At 51.2% G+C, this 21,169-nt stretch overlaps 10 protein-coding genes across 10 annotated transcripts; 5 read left to right on the forward strand and 5 right to left on the reverse strand.

The window, feature by feature from the left end:
- Positions 1 to 509: 509 nt before the first annotated feature.
- On the forward strand, positions 510 to 1,547 carry GCG54_00014206 (putative oxidoreductase; the record flags this gene model as incomplete). Its single annotated transcript, XM_045414046.1, has 3 exons — positions 510 to 564; positions 639 to 1,151; positions 1,216 to 1,547. The coding sequence occupies 3 exons, from the start codon at positions 510 to 512 to the stop codon at positions 1,545 to 1,547; spliced, it is 900 nt and encodes a 299-aa protein (XP_045259567.1).
- A 425-nt stretch (positions 1,548 to 1,972) lies between these two features.
- GCG54_00014207 (uncharacterized protein) lies at positions 1,973 to 2,404 on the reverse strand (the record flags this gene model as incomplete). The annotated part of the gene is made up of 1 exon (XM_045414047.1): positions 1,973 to 2,404. The coding sequence occupies one exon, from the start codon at positions 2,402 to 2,404 to the stop codon at positions 1,973 to 1,975; it is 432 nt and encodes a 143-aa protein (XP_045259568.1).
- Positions 2,405 to 6,043: 3,639 nt separating this feature from the next.
- GCG54_00014208 (uncharacterized protein) lies at positions 6,044 to 6,589 on the forward strand (the record flags this gene model as incomplete). Its single annotated transcript, XM_045414048.1, has 2 exons — positions 6,044 to 6,278; positions 6,351 to 6,589. The coding sequence occupies 2 exons, from the start codon at positions 6,044 to 6,046 to the stop codon at positions 6,587 to 6,589; spliced, it is 474 nt and encodes a 157-aa protein (XP_045259569.1).
- Positions 6,590 to 6,772: 183 nt separating this feature from the next.
- On the reverse strand, positions 6,773 to 7,572 carry GCG54_00014209 (Endoglucanase-4; the record flags this gene model as incomplete). The annotated part of the gene is made up of 2 exons (XM_045414049.1): positions 6,773 to 7,447; positions 7,507 to 7,572. 2 exons carry the CDS (start codon positions 7,570 to 7,572, stop codon positions 6,773 to 6,775), a joined length of 741 nt encoding a protein of 246 aa, XP_045259570.1.
- A 587-nt stretch (positions 7,573 to 8,159) lies between these two features.
- GCG54_00014210 (putative uncharacterized oxidoreductase) lies at positions 8,160 to 9,298 on the reverse strand (the record flags this gene model as incomplete). The annotated part of the gene is made up of 3 exons (XM_045414050.1): positions 8,160 to 8,942; positions 8,999 to 9,239; positions 9,288 to 9,298. 3 exons carry the CDS (start codon positions 9,296 to 9,298, stop codon positions 8,160 to 8,162), a joined length of 1,035 nt encoding a protein of 344 aa, XP_045259571.1.
- Positions 9,299 to 11,020: 1,722 nt separating this feature from the next.
- GCG54_00014211 (uncharacterized protein) lies at positions 11,021 to 12,601 on the forward strand (the record flags this gene model as incomplete). Its single annotated transcript, XM_045414051.1, has 5 exons — positions 11,021 to 11,216; positions 11,270 to 11,289; positions 11,344 to 11,380; positions 11,436 to 12,039; positions 12,094 to 12,601. 5 exons carry the CDS (start codon positions 11,021 to 11,023, stop codon positions 12,599 to 12,601), a joined length of 1,365 nt encoding a protein of 454 aa, XP_045259572.1.
- A 180-nt stretch (positions 12,602 to 12,781) lies between these two features.
- Positions 12,782 to 13,601, reverse strand: GCG54_00014212 (uncharacterized protein; the record flags this gene model as incomplete). Its single annotated transcript, XM_045414052.1, has 2 exons — positions 12,782 to 13,417; positions 13,542 to 13,601. The coding sequence occupies 2 exons, from the start codon at positions 13,599 to 13,601 to the stop codon at positions 12,782 to 12,784; spliced, it is 696 nt and encodes a 231-aa protein (XP_045259573.1).
- Positions 13,602 to 14,389: 788 nt separating this feature from the next.
- On the forward strand, positions 14,390 to 15,426 carry GCG54_00014213 (uncharacterized protein; the record flags this gene model as incomplete). The annotated part of the gene is made up of 3 exons (XM_045414053.1): positions 14,390 to 14,809; positions 14,870 to 14,942; positions 14,993 to 15,426. The coding sequence occupies 3 exons, from the start codon at positions 14,390 to 14,392 to the stop codon at positions 15,424 to 15,426; spliced, it is 927 nt and encodes a 308-aa protein (XP_045259574.1).
- A 245-nt stretch (positions 15,427 to 15,671) lies between these two features.
- GCG54_00014214 (uncharacterized protein) lies at positions 15,672 to 17,153 on the reverse strand (the record flags this gene model as incomplete). The annotated part of the gene is made up of 1 exon (XM_045414054.1): positions 15,672 to 17,153. One exon carries the CDS (start codon positions 17,151 to 17,153, stop codon positions 15,672 to 15,674), a length of 1,482 nt encoding a protein of 493 aa, XP_045259575.1.
- Positions 17,154 to 18,106: 953 nt separating this feature from the next.
- Positions 18,107 to 19,091, forward strand: GCG54_00014215 (uncharacterized protein; the record flags this gene model as incomplete). Its single annotated transcript, XM_045414055.1, has 2 exons — positions 18,107 to 18,380; positions 18,451 to 19,091. The coding sequence occupies 2 exons, from the start codon at positions 18,107 to 18,109 to the stop codon at positions 19,089 to 19,091; spliced, it is 915 nt and encodes a 304-aa protein (XP_045259576.1).
- Positions 19,092 to 21,169: the final 2,078 nt, after the last annotated feature.

A 21,169-nucleotide genomic window follows, 5' to 3' on the forward strand; every position in this document is an offset into this window, starting at 1 on the left:
GACGGAACCTTCATTGGCCGTGTTCAAAAACATTCCTACAACCAGCCATTGGTGTCTGAAAAGATACCCAGCTTTCTGGTGGCTTGATCTATGCAAAAGCACGTTCGGTGTGTGGCTTGAATTGGTAGATGAGTGCGAGAGGACAAATCCAGATAAGCAGAACCATGGACTGTGGGGTTCTTTTGCGGCATGCTGACAGACATAAGCGTGAGGATGCCACCATCGGCCAGCCATTTTGGGCTCGCCGCATTGCTGCCGGTTGTGTTGACTCAACCGGCTGTTTTCATTGAACGAAGGATGTAGGTCAGTGCCAGACTCACTAGTCGCCGACTGCCGATCTCCCGAAGTAAGCCCTCTGTGCTACGGCGCCTGAATTCAGGGTAAAACAAGATACGATAATGAAGATATAAAGAGTCCTGGCTCGCCGCACAATCAAGATGTTGTAAATGATTCGTGTATAACACAAATTAGACACTCTCTTACCTTGCAGGCTCTCCCCATTTTTCGTCATGAATCCCGTCAACACCAAGCCATACAACTTGCCCACCGATGCAACCTGGTTGAGTATGTTTTTTCCCCCACTAGCGCCTGCCTCATTTCACCAATCTCCGTCGAAAAATGGACTTATTCTTGTGCAGTCACTGGTTGCTCTTCTGGTATCGGGAAAGCCTTGGCGACTTTAATTGCCAGCAAACCTTCCCACCGGTTGATCGCCACGGCCCGCAGGCCTGCAGATCTGTCTTATCTCTCCGACGACAACCCCAACATCCTCAAGCTTGTTTTGGACGTCACCTCGCCAACATCCGTTAATACTGCCTTCGATTCGGCAGCTGAGCACTTCGGAAACGACTTTCACCTTGATGCCGTGGTGAACAACGCCGGGTACTCGCTTTCCGGCGACACGGAGTCGGCAACCGAAGAGGAGACCCACTTGGAAATGGAGACCCTGTTTTTCGGCACCGCACGGGTGTCGACCCGGGCTATCGGAGTCATGCGCCAGCATCCGGAGCACCGAGGCGGTGTCATTTTCAACATATCCTCTTTGGCAGGTCAGGTTGGGCTGCCCGGTCACGCCTACTATCATGCGAGTAAATGGGCTGTTGAGGGCTGGTCTGAGTCTGTGGCCAGGGAGATGCATCCGGATTGGAATAGTGAGCCTAATAATCCTGTCATTCATGTTCGTTGCTCGATCACAAGGCTAATTTCGGAACACAGTCAACTTCTGCATCGTGGAGCCTGCTGGAGTCAAGACCAACTTTGAAGGACACAGCAAGGCGCATACCGCTCCTCATCCAGCCTATGCGGCCAGTGACATGCCTGCCCGAGCCCTTGAAAGATACGTCAATGCGGGTCTCAAGATGGGCATGGGCGCTGAACCCTCTGCCATTGCGGATGCCATTTATGGTATCGCAAGTCGCGGCGAGAAGATTCCGCTGCGAGTGCCTTTAGTCGCTACGGCATGGAAGATGATCAAGGGAAAGTTCGATGGCTTTTTGCCTGAGCTCGAGGCGATCAAAGACATCAGCGCTATGGGTCAGCAGATGTAAAGGTCAAGACAACTAGTCCGTATAATATCAATGGCCCCAAGGGCTAGTGTTTCTATTCCAACTCATGGCTGTTCTCATAAGGCCAGTTATTAGATCTGGTCATGTCGACTCAACCCTGGAAGTGAGATCGGGTGTTGTGGCTTGACAACATACACCAATAGTACTGGCATTGAGAGGGATGATCAGATCACGAGAAGCGACGAAAAGGTTTTTGCCAAATGGATCCAAGTGCATTTTTCTATGTTACAAGTCTATCAAAATTGAGTTTTACAGCCCTGGACTGAGCAAGCGCCAGTCTTCCACCTCTGCATGCATTGTTTTGCTTGCTTGGTATTGCAATGCCAAGGTCAGGGGTCGCCCATCGTCGAATGAAAAGTCTGAGGTGACCGGAGTCAAGCGTCGATGACAGCTGATTGTCAAACCGCTTACTCGAGGTCGAAAGCAGCGGGGCCGTTGTAGGACTGGACCTGGGCGTTGGGCTCGGTGGCAACAACGAGCTGGTCGTTGGGGATGAGGTGAGAGCCAGTCTGGTTGGAGCTGGGGGTGACCGGCTGGGAGACGGTGAGGGTCAGGCCCTCGGCGGAGCGGACGACGTCGAAGGTGCGGGAAGACTCGGTGCAAGGGGCCTCCTTGACATCGGGGAGGGTGCTGGTGCCCTGGGCCTGGAAGAGGCCGGAGCACTTGACACCAGTGGTCTCCATGGTGCCGGGCTGGATGACGGTGAAAGAGTAGGAGCACTGGGAGCTGTGGGGGATGCAGCCGGCGCTGAACTCAGAGACCTTGAAGGTAACGTCGCGCTGCTGGATAGCGGCAGCGGAGGCGACGGCGGCAGAGGCGAGGATGGTGAGGAACTGCATTTTGATGGTTGGTTTTGGTGGTTGGTAAAGAGAGTTGTTGAGTTGGTTGATTAGAGTTATTGAGTTGTAGGAGAGTGATTGAATGATTGTGTTGTGGATGAGGACTAGAAATAACTTTGGACGATGAATTCAACCATCTTATATACTCGGATTGTTGCCACGATCTCTCCAGACATTGGCTGCAAGTCTGCAAATACGAGGAGCCCAACTGCTCCTCACTCGTTAATGACGATCAGTCCCGACGATCGGTGGAGCTCAGCAATGCTTGACTCGTATTCGGGGGGACCGGTCCCCCGCAATAGGAGAATATCGACGTCATATGCCACTAAAGCTTCTGTAACGTTATGTCGAGGTAACTAAAACAGGGAACAAAACCCACAGAGGCTCAAATCGCACCCTTTGAGCGATGCAAGGAAGCAACGTCGAAGGCGCGCCGAAGGGCCGTCTTGTCACCTTGTGTTCATCCCAACACTGCCCCAGAAAGCTTAAGCTCCAGAAGTAGGGGGCAACTGGCACCAGATTCCATAAATACAGACGTCAGTGTTGTTTTTCTCCACTAATTCAGGGCTCTCCCGCATTCAACCATCAGATGACACTCCCTCCGCCGCATTATCAAGTGAATTATACCTGCCAGCCTTCAATCGGAATGATTCCGGAAGACAGAGCTCCCTCGTATGTCCGTATCGAAGCCGCTTACATACTCAACTTTCTGGTCCCATCCACCGCGCGCTAGACACGATGGTCGCAAAGGAGGCCAGCGCATTGCAGTGACGATGTATTTTGGTGTTAAGCGAGTCCCTTCGCCGCACCCCCTTGTTTTGGACTCAAACCTCGCGAAATGGCTGGGGATTGGACAATGGACACTCGTGTCGGTTGCATCGGCAAAAAGTCATCTCATGCTCTCCGTGATGTCCACTTGCGAGCCCACCATCGACCATCATCCAATACTGAAGCCGAGTTCGGCCATGATCACTACTCATGGGCAGCAGAACAACCATGGCTCCCTATCCCTGACTCAAAACTCAGCGATCTTGGGTCCGGAAATACGCACACCGCCATCGAAACCAGCCCTGTAGCCCTGTAAAACAACATGGAAGATGCGAATCTGAAAATCGATGCGGAGTTGCTTCCAAATGCCTGCCCACTTGCAGCCTTGTCACGATTGGAAAAAGGAGAAAGTCTCCATGGCGGTGTTGTAGAAGTGATTGTTGGTCATGGCCCGATAGCCAGCAAAAGGTCTCAGCGCAAGCAAGAAACCGTCAAAACACGTCGGATATGCGACGGCAATAAACAGAGCCTCGGACTTCTGTTCACGGTAAACATGAAGCAATTCGGAAATCCCACCAGTTGGGCGGCCTCTCCCCATGTTGTGGCGCCCGGGCCGCCCATAGGGCCGCATGAAGGGACGCTTCCGACGGGAGCTCTTTCAATGGGGCCTCGGACGAATGCCCGGCCGAGGCGGGTTCCCTGTGTCGAATAAATGACACAGGCTTTAAGTCTATATTTAGCCTGTGGATGGGTCCATAGTAATGCCCTGATAGATTTAATTGGTTGGTGGGCTTGCCAACGGGTGCTTCATGTCATTCCCCAAAAGCTGCAAATTGGGCAATTTTGCGATCGGTGTTGATTTTCATCATGTCATCAATCATGACATCCACTCCTACGACCACGCAGCCTGTTTATGGGGGACACCAAGCGCGTGTTCACCGAGGTCTGCATCGTGGTTTCCGTCCGTCCAAGGACCTGCTGGCATTGTTGTTGCTATGATCTGTCATGCCATGCCAGCTCAACGGAAAACAGACATGGATGGCGGAACAACAAAGCCCCTCGCGTCCATGTTTCCGGGGCCTCTCTCTGATTTTTTTTACGAACTGCTACTTCCCTGATGGTTGCATTCCTCTCCAGCCAGCTTCATGCCAGTTCATGCCCTACGCTATGTTTAGTTTCCACGAATCGGGCTGTTGAGCAGGTTTCTTTTTTTGAATCATCATTTTTATCCACATTCACAACTCACCTACTATCGAGATTGACACGATCGCCGTTTTTGACAGCTCATGCATGTCTCTGTGCGAGCCCAGTGGCTGCCGCGACCGAACAGCCCACCGAAATACTTGGATGAAGCTTGGACACCAGTGACCAAATACGAACTTCAAGCCCCCCGTGCAAGGATCTTGAGGAAACAAACTGGACGTTTGCTTTGTTTGTGCTGCTGAACTATCGGAAGCCATAAGTTCCTGAGCTGATAATAACTCTATTACACGTTGTAGATATCTTTGCAGAATCAATATGGTGGCGTAGTGATTAAGCTACGATGTATTCCTTACACCCATCGCATTATCGCATTGCGGCCGTGATTGAGCTTTGCGAGGTGGAGTAACATCTTGTCTCTTACTACGGTAGTCCCGAGTCGAATATCTTGCCTGAAGCCCAAGCAGCCATTTCGTTGATCCACCAGGCCAACAGTGTGATGGTCAATCATTTTGGACCCTGATGCACATTCGACTGGGTCGCGCTCACCGTGTTTTCTTCTGTGACAAGAGACTACCCCAACGGCAGGACTTCGCCTACTTCATGCGTGAGAGCATGTTTGTGGCCTTCCTTCCAATCGACCAGGCCAGCATATACCTACACCGCCGGGTTGAAAAGACTGAAGTTCATCCCTGATGATTCATGCTCAGGTGGGTGGGCAGTGTTGCTCCTCAGGAGCATCATACAGTGGAAACTCGTGTGTCATCCCACCGCCGATACTTCGTTCGGCGCCCGCGCACTCCCTTCGAAACCAGGAATTCGGAATCCCCCCTTTAACCCACAGCTTCGCCTGGGCATTCAGGAAAAGGATAGTTGGCGAAATTCGCAATCGCAATCCTCTCTTCCTTTCTTCTTCGTCTTCATCTTTATCTGACCTTCTGACCCGATCCTCCTTCCATATGGTGTTGGCCACACTGTTCATCCCAGAACTGGTCACTCCCCATCGACCAATGCCAAGACTCATGCACCCAGTCGAATTTGAATGCGACGGAGATTTTGAGCAATACTCCAATAGCTAACGTAGACGGCTGTTTGTTCCTTGAAAGATAATCATCGACCTTGTGCGGTGAAACTGGACGCTGGCGGCCTCTCGATGCCACTGTCACCGTCCTGCCCGTCTAGAGAACTGCCGTCTTCCCAGATGGCACCCTCCCCGTTTCATATTCCAAAGCGGCCTGCCCGATGAACAGACACTCCAAATAGGAGATTTCCACTGACCACCATCTTTTTTTGCCGGTCAAATGAGCTTTTAAAGCGATTATCTGCCGCGCTCAATTTACCAGGACGGGTCTTGGCAGCTTGTTCGTGAAGCGTAGGCTTGTCGAATTGTCGGGAAAGAGAGCGCCCAAACTTGCAATACATCATTCTTATTGATGGTAATCAAGGGCCGTTTCGGTAGTTGGACGGCTTTCAGAATCGGCTCCTGCCAAGAATAAACATAAAAGACACGAATGCATGCTGCAATTATGAGGCAGAAAAACTCACACTCTGCCTTCCTTTCATTATCATCTACGGAGGACGTTGCCAGTCTTCTCGCAGTCCCTTCAACCTGCAGAAGAGTCCAGGTTTCGTGGGCATGATAGGCTGATATCATTCTTGCTGTCTTTCAGGATGGTCAAAGAAAGAATGATCAGTCTCATTGTCTTCCTGGCAGCAACATCACTTGCCCTTCCATTCCCGTTCAACTTTGATTCTTTGTTACCTGCAGAACGATTGATATCCCCACGTCAAGTGGGCCAAGGCGTCAACGGAAACCAGACCGGCAATTCCGGCTCTGTTAGCTCAGGTGGGACGGGCGATGGTAACGGCGTAGGTTTTGCGGGTATAGGCAACGACATAGATACAGGTAGGCAATTGTTTCTAACCTCAGAGGTTTCTAAGTCCTCTTACTCGATTGCGATGCTAATTTGACACCCAGGCGACGACTTCGATATCGGTGACGGGAACAATACGATCGGCGATGGGAACACCATTGAAATCGGAGATAGAATTACGGAGGTGACAAACATCAACGTCGGCTCTGGGAACTTCTCCGGCGTTAATGTCGGGCAAGGGGTTGGGGGAACCAATGGGACGAACAAGACCGCCGACATGAGCATTAACATAAATCTACGGGTGATGGTCGAAGATGGTCGCGTGAGCATCGGGGTCGTGTAATTGAACATCAGAGCCGGAAGGTTATCAAGTATGACTGGTTGCTTGATTCAGGAATTACCTCTTGGTGCAGGCTTTGAGTACAATTCGCACGAATGTTGGGCTGGCCTAGGACCAAGAAATGAAAACAATCCTCAACCAGATATCCGCAGCCCGCGCTTCCTATCGATCAAATGTAGTGCAGTCTCAGCAAGTGACTGGTCTCGGTCCAGGCGCCGTGTACGCCTTACCCCCGTTGTTGGGGACGCCGCCAGTGCCATAGATGTTGATGAAGATAGACGGGTCGCTTTGCTGATACGCCCCCGGGAACTTGACAGTCGAGCTTGGGGACAAGGATCCGGATCCCGTGACCTTGATGTTTGCGCAGGAGATGTAGAATTGAGCGCCATTCTGGGTGTGGGCAGAGTGAAGAGCGAGCAGCTCAACACGCAATAGGTACTCCCCGGGGGCGATGCATTGAGGCAGGTTGAAGTAGCTCCAGCCATTGTTGCTGATCATCTTGTCAACGGCCCATTTCCCGGAGCTGGTGTCAAGGTTATCCTCGGCTACTTTGAACCAGTTGAGACCGGTGATGCCAGTGGACGAAGCGCTGGGAACTTTTGCCAGCCAGGCCGTGATTGGGCCCTTGTGAGATGCGGCGATCGGGTTATCCGGGTCTCCGGGAAACTGGGCGCCGCCGATGACATGCTGCCACCAGGCACCGATCTTGTCTCCAGGAGCGACCGAGATAACTTCCTGAGAGGAGGTGGCTACTTTGCCGCAGATCATATCCTGAGAGTTGACGTCTGTCGTCGGGTTATTCTGGTTCGGAGCGCGAAGACCGGCGAGAGATCCATATTCCTTCCCGTTTACTGATACTTTCTGTCGAGCGGGAGATGAGTAACGACAACACGATCGGCAGTTACCTTCACATGACTTACCTGGAAGATGCAATGACCATGGGCAAGTGCCGCAAAAGCGACCGCAGAGAGGAACGATAGCTTCATGACGAGGGACTTTTATTCAGGAGGAATATCGCTATGAGGATGGGGAGCACGATTGAAAGAGTCGCTGAAAAGCTTGATCTTATATATAGCAGCACAGAAATTGAGGGCCGAAGTTCATCAGAAGGGATGGTCCAACTTTGCACTGGAATCCAGGTAAGCCCCGATAGATTTGTCTGTCTCCTGAGGGCCGCAATATCTCATTCATTCGCTGACATGCCGCCTCTAGTCGCCCAGAGGTCCCGACTAGAGAGCTCTCGGAGGCAAATAACGGGACGATACTGCCGCCAAACCGAAAGGACCGACATCATCTATCTCACCGCGACGCTGATTCTCTTTCGCAGAGTGCCTGGTAGATTGACGTTCATTGTGATTGGTCAGAGCGGAAGTTGAGTACCGACGATGGTTCTGGTTGGCTAAACCATATTTAGGCGGATTACTTGGCTAACATGAACCAAGGTTGTGACTGCGGGGGACACGGCTGCATATGACCTGAAAGGTGGTGGCTGGAATCAGAATGAGGCGGTGATCTAGGCGACTAAGTCGGTTATCTATCTCATCGATAACTGGGCAAAGACTGATTACAAAGTTTATGACTTCGTCTCTTCAATATCCATCTTTCTGGCTTGCGTCACAAGGTCAATTACTGTCTGATCAAACGTCCGGTAGTTCAGACCAAGCTCCTTTGCCGCAGTTTTGTTCTCCAGACCGTGTGAAGTGTCGATTACCTGCTCCTCCTGGGCAACGGTGCCCCTCGCCCAGTCAAATCTGTCAGCCATAATCTTCGCAGCCAAACCGTAAGAGAAACGATCGTGTGCTCCCAAGAGGTATCGCTTTCCGCCTGCCTCGGGCCGTAAGAGCGCCTCAACATGCGCCACGGCAAGGTCTCGAACATCAATCCAGAATGGGACTCTGGCCACCGGAAGCGGGGTTTCACCCTTTGCAATTTTCCAAAGCATCGCATTTGACTCGTTTAATTTCGAAACCCCGCTGACTGGATGTACAACTGGTCCGAATGTCATCGGGGGGCACAGTGTCACAAGGTCGAAGTGACGAGATTTGCCTTCGTCCCCAACCCGCATCCAGTCCCAGGCGACTAATTCTGCGTACTTCTTTGCTGCTCTGTACGCAATGACTGGGCTTGTTCCAGGGATGCAAGCTTTTTCCTCGGTTAATGGGTTCCAGTCATCGCCCGTGTAGTCGAAGTAAGGAGGTGCCTTGCGGTCGGCGTTGAGCACAGCAGCGAAAGATGAAGTAATAACGATCCGCTTGATGTTTGGTTGAGCCTCTGCCGCAGACATTATCGCATGCACACCATTCTTTGCTGGTAGTATGAGCTCTCGCTCATTATCCTTGACATCGTACGTGAACGGCTATGGGGTGATATCTGTCAGTATCCCTCACAAGCTTGCAGAACAAGTATACTCACACTGGCAACGTGAATGATACCATCAATACCCTCTATCTTCCCATCAAACACGTTCGTGTTCTCGAAGTCCCGGATCTCGATGAAATCTAGTTTATCGGCATATTGCTGACGTGTTTTGATCATTTCTTTCCCCTTGGCCAAGGTCCGAGTTGCGCCTCGCACTCGGAAACCCCGTCGGAGGAGTTCGTCGACGACATGGGCTCCAATAAAGCCCGTTGCACCCGTGACCAATACGTATTTTCTACACGGAAGAGTTAGAGATATTACATTGTGCTCAGTCCAAACCTACGGTCTTTCCATTATGGTCGTATTTTCATGGCAGCACCATGGAATAAGGTGGTCACATTTGATTCCTTGGGTTGCGGCTTCCAAATATCCGCTTCCCCTCACCAACATGGTTCGGATTCCTCTTACCCGAGGACCCGAGTCGTCTCTGTCGTACTCTGGAAACTAGTCCCACTTTAGTATACGTTTTGATTGGCTCAATGCAGGACTATCGTTGGACACGGAGCTTGTTCCACGAATACTCCCCATTGCGGTCCTCATCTACGAGACCATTACACTACACTATATCTTCAAGAGCTGTTTCAATCTGGTAATCCACACGAGAAGACCAGAGCACATGCTGTTCAATGTGACCAGTCCATTTCTCAGCGCCGACCATGGGACTCAACATGGAATGAACGAGTCTACTTCCAAGGATCAGGATCCTCTTGGAGTGACATGGCAAATAGAACTTAACTGAAGGTCATGAAGAAGACCTAATCCATGGAGCCGTTCATACAAACGCCAGATCTTGAATAGGGCTTAGATAGGCAAGGCACGAGCGTCAAGTTTGATATTATTATGGCTGTACATAGATAAGAGTCGGTGCAGACCAAAACTTCCCCAGAGAGAGGAAATAGGAACGACAGTTGAAACACCGTGGTGTAATGAACAGGGAGACTCGGCCCCGTATTTCTTATCCAATATGAGTGAATAGAAGCGGTCGGACGCCGAACAACACGTTTATAGCTGCCGGGGTAGAATCCCAAGACTCACAACGTTTGATGGAACGGGCCGAGACACGTGTTTACTTTTAGAAGCCCTTTGGCATGATATTTACAGCCTTGCTAACCGACCAAAGTTCATCGATTGAACCTGAATGTTAGTAATACAATACCATCTTCGCGAGTAATGAGGTCACGCTCCCCAGCTCCTATCCTACTCGAGCTCGGGTCAGGCTTGTTGGCTGAGCAACAAGCGATGCACTACGAAAGGGGCAATCGGGACAGAGACAGGTGATGCCGACAGTAATGCCAAAAAGACGACCGCTGTGATCAATCTCAAACCCTTTGCCGTTTCCTCGCCAGGGTGATTCTCAACGCTTCTTTACAGAACATTCCATTTATTCGAGCAGATCAGGTGTCCCGAGTGGTTCGCGAATCTCGGGGGAAATTTAATGCACGCTGATTAACAACGGACAAACTTTCCTAAACTTTCCTCACTGTGTGTTTCAAGCATACTTCATCCCTTTTCGTCCGTACAGGGAATCTGTCGTCTTAAGTTGCATGGAATAGACTCCTCGACACGCGCAAGACCCTCGGTTTCCCCACCTCCAAGTCAGGTTGACCTAAGTTTCAATCCTCCAAACCAAATACAAGCTTTGACCGATGTTGCTCATCAAGGATAGCTAGACGGAACTGACCTTGGCGAAACAAGCTCAGGGCGTAAACAAGGTGATCATTTGCGCATTCCAAGCCATGAGTCGCGTAGCACGACCACAAACATCTGATTCGCATCTTCCCCAAAAGTTTGATAGTTCGGAATGCTCCAGGTTCCTCCGTGCAATAAGGCTCTTACGGCGTTAACCCGAGAGCCATCGGGATTGATCCGTTCGAACCTTATTCTGCCCAGACAAGAGTATAGTAGTCTGTCTGCCCATCCCCCCCCATGTAACCCGACTTACTCCACTTGCTTTGGTGTATTCTTCAATGACCATCACGACTTTGAATGAACAGCTGAACTCGGGTGGGCGACATCATGGCGCAAGAAGCTGGCCCGGTGGGAGCATTTCCGCCTCCGCCGGGGCGGGTACCGAATTTCGCGCAGCCGGAGGATCTTGGGAGAACGAATCTTGTGGTCGGTCTAGCTGTGATGGCAGGATTGACGACAATCATGTTCGGTCTGCGAAGCTATTCCAAGACGGCGCTCAACACTCACTGGTACACGGAAGATTGTGAGTACCTCTCCAGGACTGAAATCAAGGGATGAACACTAACGCAACCGCAGGGACGTGCTTGGCAGCATATGTAGGATTCCTCTCTCATCGCGAAGGGAAACATCCCTGGTAACATTATCTTCAGGGCCTGTGGATGTGCTATATCAGCACTGTTCTTGTCAGTAAGTGGCGCCTTTCGTGCCTTGTACCTGATTATCTGCTCATGGATAGTGACAGTGGCGCACTACGGAGAAGGCTACCACGAATGGGAAGTAACGAAAGAAGCATACAAAGAGGTCCTGCAGGTAGGTCGCAACTCTGTGGAAACAAGCTGCCTAATACCATTCGTGGCTAAGCATTGCCAGTGGCTTTATATCGGTTCCATTCTCTACTGCCCAGCAGCCTACTTAACGAAGGCCACGCTTCTTCTCCTAGAAGCACGAGTATTCGCAGTTTACGAAAGGGTATCTAGAGGTGTTTTCACCTTTATATACGTGCTTTTGTTCTGCTATATACCAATAATGATGCTGAAGGTTTTGGTTTGTATACCAGTCGCTGCCACATGGGATTCCGATATCAAGCCAGCAAACTGTTTGAACCAGCGGAAGGTGTTTATATCCGACATGTGCTTGGGCGTCTTTACCGACATCATCATCTTGCTGGTCCCTCTCGCCATGATGTTTTCCCTTCGACTACCCTTTTGGACAAAAGTCAAAGTGGTGGCTCTGCTCAGTGCTGGCGGAATTGCCACTGGGGTATCCATCTTCCGTCTTTATAAGTCCATTCTATTCCTTGAGCCTTCAGATAGAACGGAGGGTTTCGTTCTGCTAGACATCACCACGTAGGTCTTGTGTTTAGATGCATCAAGTGTGAGTAGACTGCTGACTACGAATAGAGCGCTGGAGCTAGCAATCGGACTTATCTGTGCTTGTTTGCCAACAATCAACTTGTTGATCCAAAGGAAGCTCGATATGCAAGAATTTTCACCGAACCGGCCACGGACGGGCCGCAAGGGTGCTCGAAAACGAGGACGGACCTTACTCTATTGGTCATTCGGAACGCCGCGAACAGCAAATAGCCTGTCGTCGAGGGGAAGATCCTTGAAGACTCAACGCGACACCCTGACATATCCTTCAACTTTGTCTAGAACTAATTCGGATGACATGTGGGGCTACAATCCGAGAGCAACGTCGATTGATGGTCGTCGTGAGGGCTGGTTACAGCAGGTACAAGGGATCAAACAACAGTACGATCTAGAGGCATTCCCTATGCAAGCCGGTCCAATCAGGGAAGTTCAGAAGGATTGGGACAATGCTTGGAATCAAAGGTCGCCTCCAAATCAAGAACCAAGCATTGAAGAAATCAAGGTTGGCAAGGTCCTAGTGAGAGACAGGTCACGTTGAGAGATATACCCCAGTTGCGAGCACTTCCATTCTAGAAAATTTATTTGCAGGTCCCTTTTCCAAGGCATCTTTATCATCGATGGCCACCGAAGCCCAGAATTCGAGCCTTAATTAAGAGCCACAACTAGCCGAAGTAAAACAGACCGTACAATACTGTCTTCCGTGTGAAAGAAGTCATCCTCAACCCAACCTCATCTCTGGATGAGCGGGTGGACGTTCCTTGGCAAATCTTGTCTCGACACCCCCAACGAAACCTGCGTCTACGCCACGAGGTGGGTACGTTCGGGTGCGACCGCGTTCGTCAGCGTGCCTGGTCATCTCTTGCCGACCATCGCGGCTCAGTGGCTCAAGAGGTGCTCGCTCAAGTCTCTGCAGGTTTCCTTGCGGATGAACCATGACACCAACAACAGTTGATTGCTCTGCGCCGTTTACCTGAGCCACACGAACAGCAGCACGGGTCTGCCCGGGGGTATTCACCGGTCGGCCGTTGATGGGTCCCATCACGTTCGCTCGTTCATTCGGATGGATTGGTCGCTGTGCCTGCCTTGCTCTCTGACAGGGGCGGTCGTACTGGAAATTGAATTGATGTCCAGATGTCGAGATGGGGTACTCGTGCATCACACCGGTAGGCCCTTGAGATCGTCCTGGTCCAGTGACATAATCGTCAAAGGTCTTGGTCTCATTGACCCCACGGCCCTCCCTGCCTCGGTAAGGATGAGGGTAGTTAGATCGAGTGCGTGTGTGAGGCGGGGGCACAGTCTCCAGATGTTTCGACACGTCTGCTGCGGAAACCGGACCATGAGGTGTATGGTATTGCTGTTCAGAATCGATAAGTCAGCCAATGAGCGTCTGATATGTGTGTTATTTGCCATGTCTGCTAACGACAGACTATAGGCCTCAAGTGAGTGCATTTGACAGGACTGTTAGGAGGCAGACTGACAAGCTGCTGCTCAGTATTGTCGGTGTTGCGTCTCTGCGGTGTAGAGTTCTTATTGCCCATCTTTTCGATATGCGGTGATGGATGATTTTTCGTTTACAAAACAGAGGAAGGAAAATATCACGGAAAGGTCAGGCTTTGAGGCCAGCACAATATTTAAGTCAATCAAAGACACAAAGAAAGGTTTCCTTTCCAGGAGGCGAATACATGTAATCTGAATGTTTAGAGAAAAAAAGATCAACAGCATATTTTGAACCCTTTTTAAGTAGATACAGTTCACTTTCTAAATCTTTCAAGTGCTGGCTTATAGGAGCCGCCGTGTCTGCCATAATTAGCTATATGTTGGTTGGGCTGAGAGAAAGAGCCCTCTTCCTACATCAAACGACCGATGGGTTGCGAACCGGGAAAATCAACCCCTACTTGACGGGATACCCGAGCGGGAATTTCGCTGACGAGCCAATGACTGTTCGCCAGTCTTGATCATATGTTGGTTGGGCCGGTGTACTCGGTGACCCGGCAGGTTTCGGGCCCTGTCTGGCGCAGCGGGTAAGGAACTAGCTCCGCGGTACCAGCACATTGGTCCGGCGATGCGCTCGCTGAGGGGGCAGTGCAGCCAACGGTCGGCGCTTATTATTTGCGACCACGCCAGCCAAGTGAGGAGACCTCACCAACAAGGAAACTTGGTTTCTCCTCATTGTCTAACTGCGCGAAACTGCCAGTCGCCTCGTCTTTTAACCGTCGGCCGCCCAATTATGCAAGTCTTCAACTCTTGATCAATGTCACACCTGTCGAAGCATCAGATCAATTCATTGTCTACCATCAATCACAACGCTTTACCCAGCAACAACAACATGGCAGTCAGCAGCAACGCAGAACCCCAGGCAGCGTCTCCCGTCGAACCTTGGAGGGCCGAACTCGAAGAGCAAATCGCTGCCCAGGAGAGTTGGGGAGACGAACAAGACACCGAGATCGCTGCAATCCTTCTCAAAATGCTTCTTTCTTTCCCTGAACGGGGATACTTATCCACTCTTGAAGCCTCAATCCGCATAGGAGCCGATTACTGGGCAAAGTTTCTCCCGTCAAGCAAGGACCCTCTCAACAAGCCTTACATGATGGCTGATAAAGGCTGGCCCATATATCTGGGTGGCGTTTATGATGCGATTTTCTGCCAGTCGTGGCTGTTGCGTTATGACGACCCTCGACAAGACTGCTTGGTGAGGCTTCTGGTCGACTTACAGAATCTGCCCAAGGTGACATACCAAAGCTGGGGCGTACGTCAAACTCTGTTCGACCTCTTATTCCCACGAAGCTTCTGCTTACTACTTTTGTAGGGAGAGTACCATGCATACCACAATGATTCAGTATTTGTCTCAATGAGTGACGAGAACTGGAATGCAAAATTTGGTAAGTCCAGAGACCACTTCGCTTGTGGTAACTTGCTTATTGTGAACAAGCAACCGACCGGCCTGAGCCGAAGGACCCCGAGGCAAAGAAAGATTTCATCCTCACTTGCGATGAGTGGGTGAACTTCTCCTCCTTTTTGGCTCGTTACCATGGATCCAAAGCATACAAGCCGTGGGACAGTCACCTGAAATATCCGAGCGTCGACATTGAGCTCGCGCTCGAAGATTCCTTGCCTTCTGGGAAGCTCGGTGAATGCAGACTACTAGTAGCTTCAAACTGGTTCATCCATGCCGGAAAGCTCATCTACGAGGATATGAAAGAAGCGAACACGGAGGAGTGGGGTCTGAGTAGATGGCGTCGTTGGATGGAAAAGATTCAAGAGATCTTGCAGACTGGAGGACAGACAGATGAGGTGACTAGCATTTTGCAAGCGGCTTTGGACAGCATCATGTCGATAGCCACAGAGAAGATTGAAATTAAGTAGCGTTAGGCTTTTTCGACAGTCCAAGCATATCAGATTCTCTCACTTGATTATTGGCATCAGCTAACTTTTGACTGCGGTCTCAAACCCATAGAATCTTACCAATTTCACATACCAGCAGATGATTTATGTCTTCAGATCTGAAAAGATTCAGGAGACAAGACAATGGAAGAATATAGAAAAATTGATTTTGGGGTATGATACAAGAAAATGGCTCGTCCTTGGCCACCGAAAATGCTATTCCATATCTAAACAAAGCCAAACTCCATGTCCAACTCTTGCGCCAAAGTGATGGAACTATTCAAAACCCATGTCATGTCCTTGGTCAAAGTCTTCACATTCTCCCCGACCATGCAGCTCATCTGAGTTCGATCTGCGCCCTTTTCCCATTTCCCATCAACCAAAGTATGCGTCGGAAGACCGAATTCCTTGGGATCAACCTTCTTGTTCTTCAACAGGCCTCCGTTGTACCAAATAAGATCGTCCCTCACATCCACATGACCAATGACGAAACTGCAAATCCTTTGTGCAGCGTCGTCCACCTTCTCCTTGAACCAGCCGATCATGGCGCCGTAGTGCTTCTCAAATGCGTAGCTCGATCCGCTAAGCTCCCACCCAAACCACCAAGTCTCCTTGTCGCCATAGGTCAACTTGTAGGTGACCTCCTCTCGCACCTCATAGGTGTTCTGCCATGCTACGTGAAGCAAGCCCATCAGCACATCTAGACGTGACTTATCGATGACCACGACTCCCGAGTCTCCCTCCTCGGCATAGTCCTCGGTCCAGACAAGCGATTTGTTGAGCGTGGCACTGGGCTCATGAATTTGAGACTTCCACCACTCATGGCGTTCGGCGAAGGCATGCTGCCAGATCAAGCGATCATGAAAGAGAAGAGCGCCCGTCGTCTCGTAAGACGGATCTGAGAACAACTTCTCGGGAACCTGTACAAAGACAGAATCGGCGTCTGAGAGGAGCACCTCTTCGAATGGTGCATAGAGCGCTGCGAAGGCTTTGATAGCCCAACCACCCTTTGCGAGCTGCAGAGTCGTGTCGTCGATAACGGTGAAGATGTCGAGGAACTGAACTTCACTAAATCGAGAGCGCAACTTCTCACGGTCCTCTGGTGGGAAGTCCTCGTCGCCGGCATAGACAATCTGAATTGTCATGTTGCTGTGCAGGATCTCCTGAAGTGCGCCGATGAGGTGGGTCGCATATCTCATCGTTCCCTTCCCTGTCGGAATCACGAACCCACGTGACCCCGGGACGATCGACGAACGCAAGTCTGAAAAGGGTGTTTTGCTATCAGGGCGCTTCGGCGAGTTCTGAATGAAAGGGAAGCATGATCCAATCGCGCTTTCTACCGTTTCGAGAAGGACTTGGGTGTTTGCGGACTTGGGAGCGTTGTCGATGAATTTCACCCACTCTCGAGCAGCTATGACCCGTTGGCCGAGGTCATAGAACTTGTCCTTGTAAGGGGGTTGGATAGGGTCTTCGATGAGTGCCCTCGCCTGCGTAATGATGGAATCGGCCTCTTTCTGCCATGCCGAGGGCAGGTCCTCCTTGGGCTTATCGCCATGCTGATGAGATGGCGGTTGCGCCGCAGGCGGTGTCGGCGATGTCGGATGATATGAAGGAGCAAAAATGGATAATGAGTAGAAAAACATCAATAAGAGACATACTGAAAGAACGGCTGTTGTCATCCGTGAGGATGGCATGGCGACGACGACCATGCTGAAGCAGGAATCGCGAAGGCGTGATTGCGAATTCTGGTGATGAGTGTGTCGCGTGAGAACAATCGAAGCGAATCCAGAAGATGGGGGGCCCCAGTACTACTTCACTCTAGTAATTTTGTGCCACGACCCCGGCAGCTTGGTTACGTACACAGGTCAACGTAATTGTGCAAGGGTGGTGGGGGGTCCGACAAAGGACAATGTCGAATAAGGGGTCACCAGAACCAACGAACTGGGCGGCCAACCAGAGTCCATCATTCGATGGCAAAAAGTGACTTGCTGTAGCCAAGAAGAGGCAACGCTTGTCACGTAGAGCGCTTTTCAATGCGTGGCGTGAAGAAGCGTACACAACAAAAACACGTAGCTGTAACCCCTGCATTCGCATCTTAGGTGCCTACAGTCGCAAGAGCCTGTCTTCCTCCATGATGTTCCTATTTTGTCTCGTCACATTTAGGCTACATTGAGGCTCATTAATCGCTGAGGGCCGGTTCGCGCCCGACCCCGCCGCCGCCGTTTTTTTTTTGCCATGCTCCTTGCACCAACACAGCGTTGCGCCGGACAGGGATTCGACAGGGCTGCACGGCGGCTACATGCACCTCGAGACTTGGCGTACTTGGGATGGTGTGCAATCAGCACCTTGCACAGAACAGACTCGAGGGGCGGAATGCTGCTCCCAACCACGACAAGAATGATTTTTTACCTTGGCAATCGCCCACCAGGCAGACGAGTTGCCAAGCTTGCTAGGTAGTGGGTGAAAGCAGCGGAGGGGCTTTGGTTGGACACCGACTGCCCAGGTTCCGCAGTCTTATTCTTCTTGCTCGTGTCTCCCACTCTTTTCCCGTCTTTCCCGTCTTTCCCGTCCATCCAAGTTGCACATACACTCTCTTTGCCTTACCCAGATCATTTCAATGCTACACGTCTGTGCCCTGGAGCTCTAGCCTCTGACTATCATCATGTCAAGATCAACTGGTTTAATCTTGATTTCCTTTTGCTTGCTGGTTCTTTTCACGGCTGTATCCGAATGCACCACATGTTATAGCTACAGTGGGCTGGCATGGCCCGACCAGAAAGTATGCCCGGGATCCGATTCTTGCTGTGGAGAGAAGGACACATGTATGCCGAACCGACTCTGCAAGAGTCCCGACACTCGCGATAATATCTTGGTCCGAGGAACATGCCTCTCAAGCCCATGGGATAGGAGCGATTGCGCACAAATTTGCGTTTTCAGTAAGTGGGCTGCCACCCCCACGTCTCGCAATCGTCGTCGCAGATCGCTAACAATAAATCTTACTACCAGACGAGACAACTTCCAACACAGGTTTCGCAGAATATGTTTTCCCCAGAGTGGAAATCTGTGATACCAACACCTACTGTTGCCGGCTGGGAAGCGATTCATGCTGCGACTCCTCGATAGGAAAGGTTTACCTTGATGACAACGGCATTTTGTCTTCTGCCCCCAGCTCGACGAGCTCGACGAGCATCGCGAGTTCCACGGAAACAACCTCAACAGCTGCAACGACTACAACTTCTTCCGCAACGGCCTTCGCGACCACTGCCATCCCAGACCCAGCTTCCACCAGCTCAGCTTCAGAATCCTCCGCCGCCGCGGATGGGTCCAGCTCTGGCTCCGAAGCTCTTGCACTCAAAGTCGGGCTCGGAGTTGGAATTCCGTTAGCTGCGATTATTGCAGGTTTAGCAACTTGGCTTATTTGCAGAAGAAGGCGCACCAAGAACAGTCACGCATCTGAACAGCCCGCTGCCACCGCCTACCCTCATTACGCGGAACACGACGGCTACGCCAAGAGCTCAAATTATACAACCCCAAGCCCGGCTGGGCGAGATGAGATGCATGAGATGCCAGCAAGAGTAAACGAAGGTTGGGACGGGAACCCACGCGAGCTCATGGGCTCCGAGGTGCAGGACGGGCGGTATCGTTGAGATGGGCAAAAATGTGGTGGTGTAGGGCGTTGGGGCATCATTCGCTGAGCTGCGGTCAGCCTGATCACGCGAAGGAGGTGGCGTTTGAGATTGTTTTGAAAGACGCGTTACGAGTTTGATGGTACCATACACGCTGGCGGTTCGAGGTGACTGTCTCTTTCTCCTAGAGAACATGGCTTAATCTAAATTCAATGCCATGAGTGAAACTTATTAGTCTAGTAGACAATCAGAAGTTGACTTTCTGCTTCCTATTCGGATAGTCGCACATGAGTGTCATGACTGAGACATTGTAGTCAAACACACTTTGACTGCAATGTCTCGGTTGCCTAAGGTAGGTATGGAGCAAGAAAAAAAGGGAACCCGAAATCTCTGGGCAAAGATTTTCTCAGCCTGGCCGGGCCCCGTTGCCATTACCGGCAAGGAAGTGCATGCTTGATCCTTTCTGTATTGCGTGCTAAAGGGAGCAGCCGCTGACGAACAGGGTAGCCGTCCTGATATGCCCAACGATATTAGACAGGTGGATGGTCCGATCACCCCGGTTGATCTCGGTGCATTGTCAGTTAGCTCTCGAATTCTTGCCTGCTTTTTCTCAGCCGCTCTCTTACATGCATGACTTGGGGACAGGCTGCGACTTGCGCTCGCGGAAATACATACCAAATGTGGATTCGCTTTATCTGCATTGAATGTAAAATTAAGTCTGGACTTGGGATAGATCACTGATCGTTTCATTGAGATATGGTCGGCATCGCAAGGAACGTGATAACAGCCGCGGTCAGCATCACGCGATCGGGGCCCCATTCGAGGGTGGAAGACCGTGCCATCCTGGAACCAGCTGTGCGGTCTTTATGTTACCTAGTACCAACAAGAACAAGGCCGACAGATTGCGGCCTGCAAGAGAACTGACGAGGGTCAGGGGGGGAGGTGACCGAGCCAACAGCACCGCAATCATCCAGTTTGGCTTGTCGTTGCTTGCCGTTGCTTGTCGACGTATTGGTGCAATTACATGGATCTGAAACGCCCAGGACACATAGCACCCTTGCCAGATTGAAGCCTCACTTCTTTTGTACTTGTTGGGAGACTTGTTGTTAAACGGAGGCAGGATACAGTCGCTGCCAGTCTTCTGTCAGTTGTCCAAGATCAATTCTCGGGAGTGTGATTGTTGATTCCGCTGTGTCGTATGTTCCTGCAGGCTCACCCTCGATATCATCGGGAGCCTGGTCATACAAAAAGGAAAAAGCAACGTCATGAATGCGGCCAGTGCATTGCTCCAGAGCCCGGGTGGGTTGGACGACAGATACGGATAGTCCGCCGCGGCAAGCCTCTTGGCGCTTCCGCTGGCTATGGAGACTCTGCGGAAAGAATAGCGGTTGACTGGTCAGGAGCTAGACGCCAAGCATGACACCCCAGTGCCTAATATCAGCTGTGCCGATTGTCCGACAATTTCCAACATCCGCTCAGGGGCAGCCTGTGTGGGCTTTTGAAAGACTCCGGGGGAAGCGCACGAGGACCGCAAGCCATTCGGGGCGGAAAGCTGCGTCGTTGTTCATCCCCACGAAATTAGGGTATCGAAGGTCATGGTTATGGGTATGTTATGAACACACAGTCCGAGGCAGGTAAACTTCCCCGTGGGCGATGCCCGGATCGGCATCTGGGGTCATATAATTGGTTCACCTGCCGGCCGTGCCACCCCGGTTTCAGGGAACCGGTCTCCAGCCAGAAGAGAGTTTCCGCTGTGCCTCTCAGTCTCCGCTTGCCGCTGAAGGTTCTGTTGACTGTATTGGCAGGCAAGATACTACAGCCTGATTCTTAGATGCTGCGGCCGGGCGCAGCGACCCAGCCAACAGGAACAAATCTGGAAATGAGTTGCAGAAATTCCACATTCAAAAATTATTTCCTTGTTCTCGTGCGGCGCAGCGGCGTCAGTGGACATTTTCGCTGTTCTGAGACGGCTGCGCCCAGGGGAGCCTATATCAGGGTGCGAATGTCTTGTGCGCTCTATCCGCGCGCTTTTATCTCGTTGGCAGTGAAAGCTGGCTATCTTGCTTCCAATGAGCTCAGAAGCGCGCTTCTCCCATTAA

This window comes from Colletotrichum gloeosporioides, assembly GCF_011800055.1.
Source record: "Colletotrichum gloeosporioides strain Lc1 chromosome Unknown consensus_75, whole genome shotgun sequence".
In the NCBI taxonomy this organism is placed as follows: domain Eukaryota; kingdom Fungi; phylum Ascomycota; class Sordariomycetes; order Glomerellales; family Glomerellaceae; genus Colletotrichum; species Colletotrichum gloeosporioides.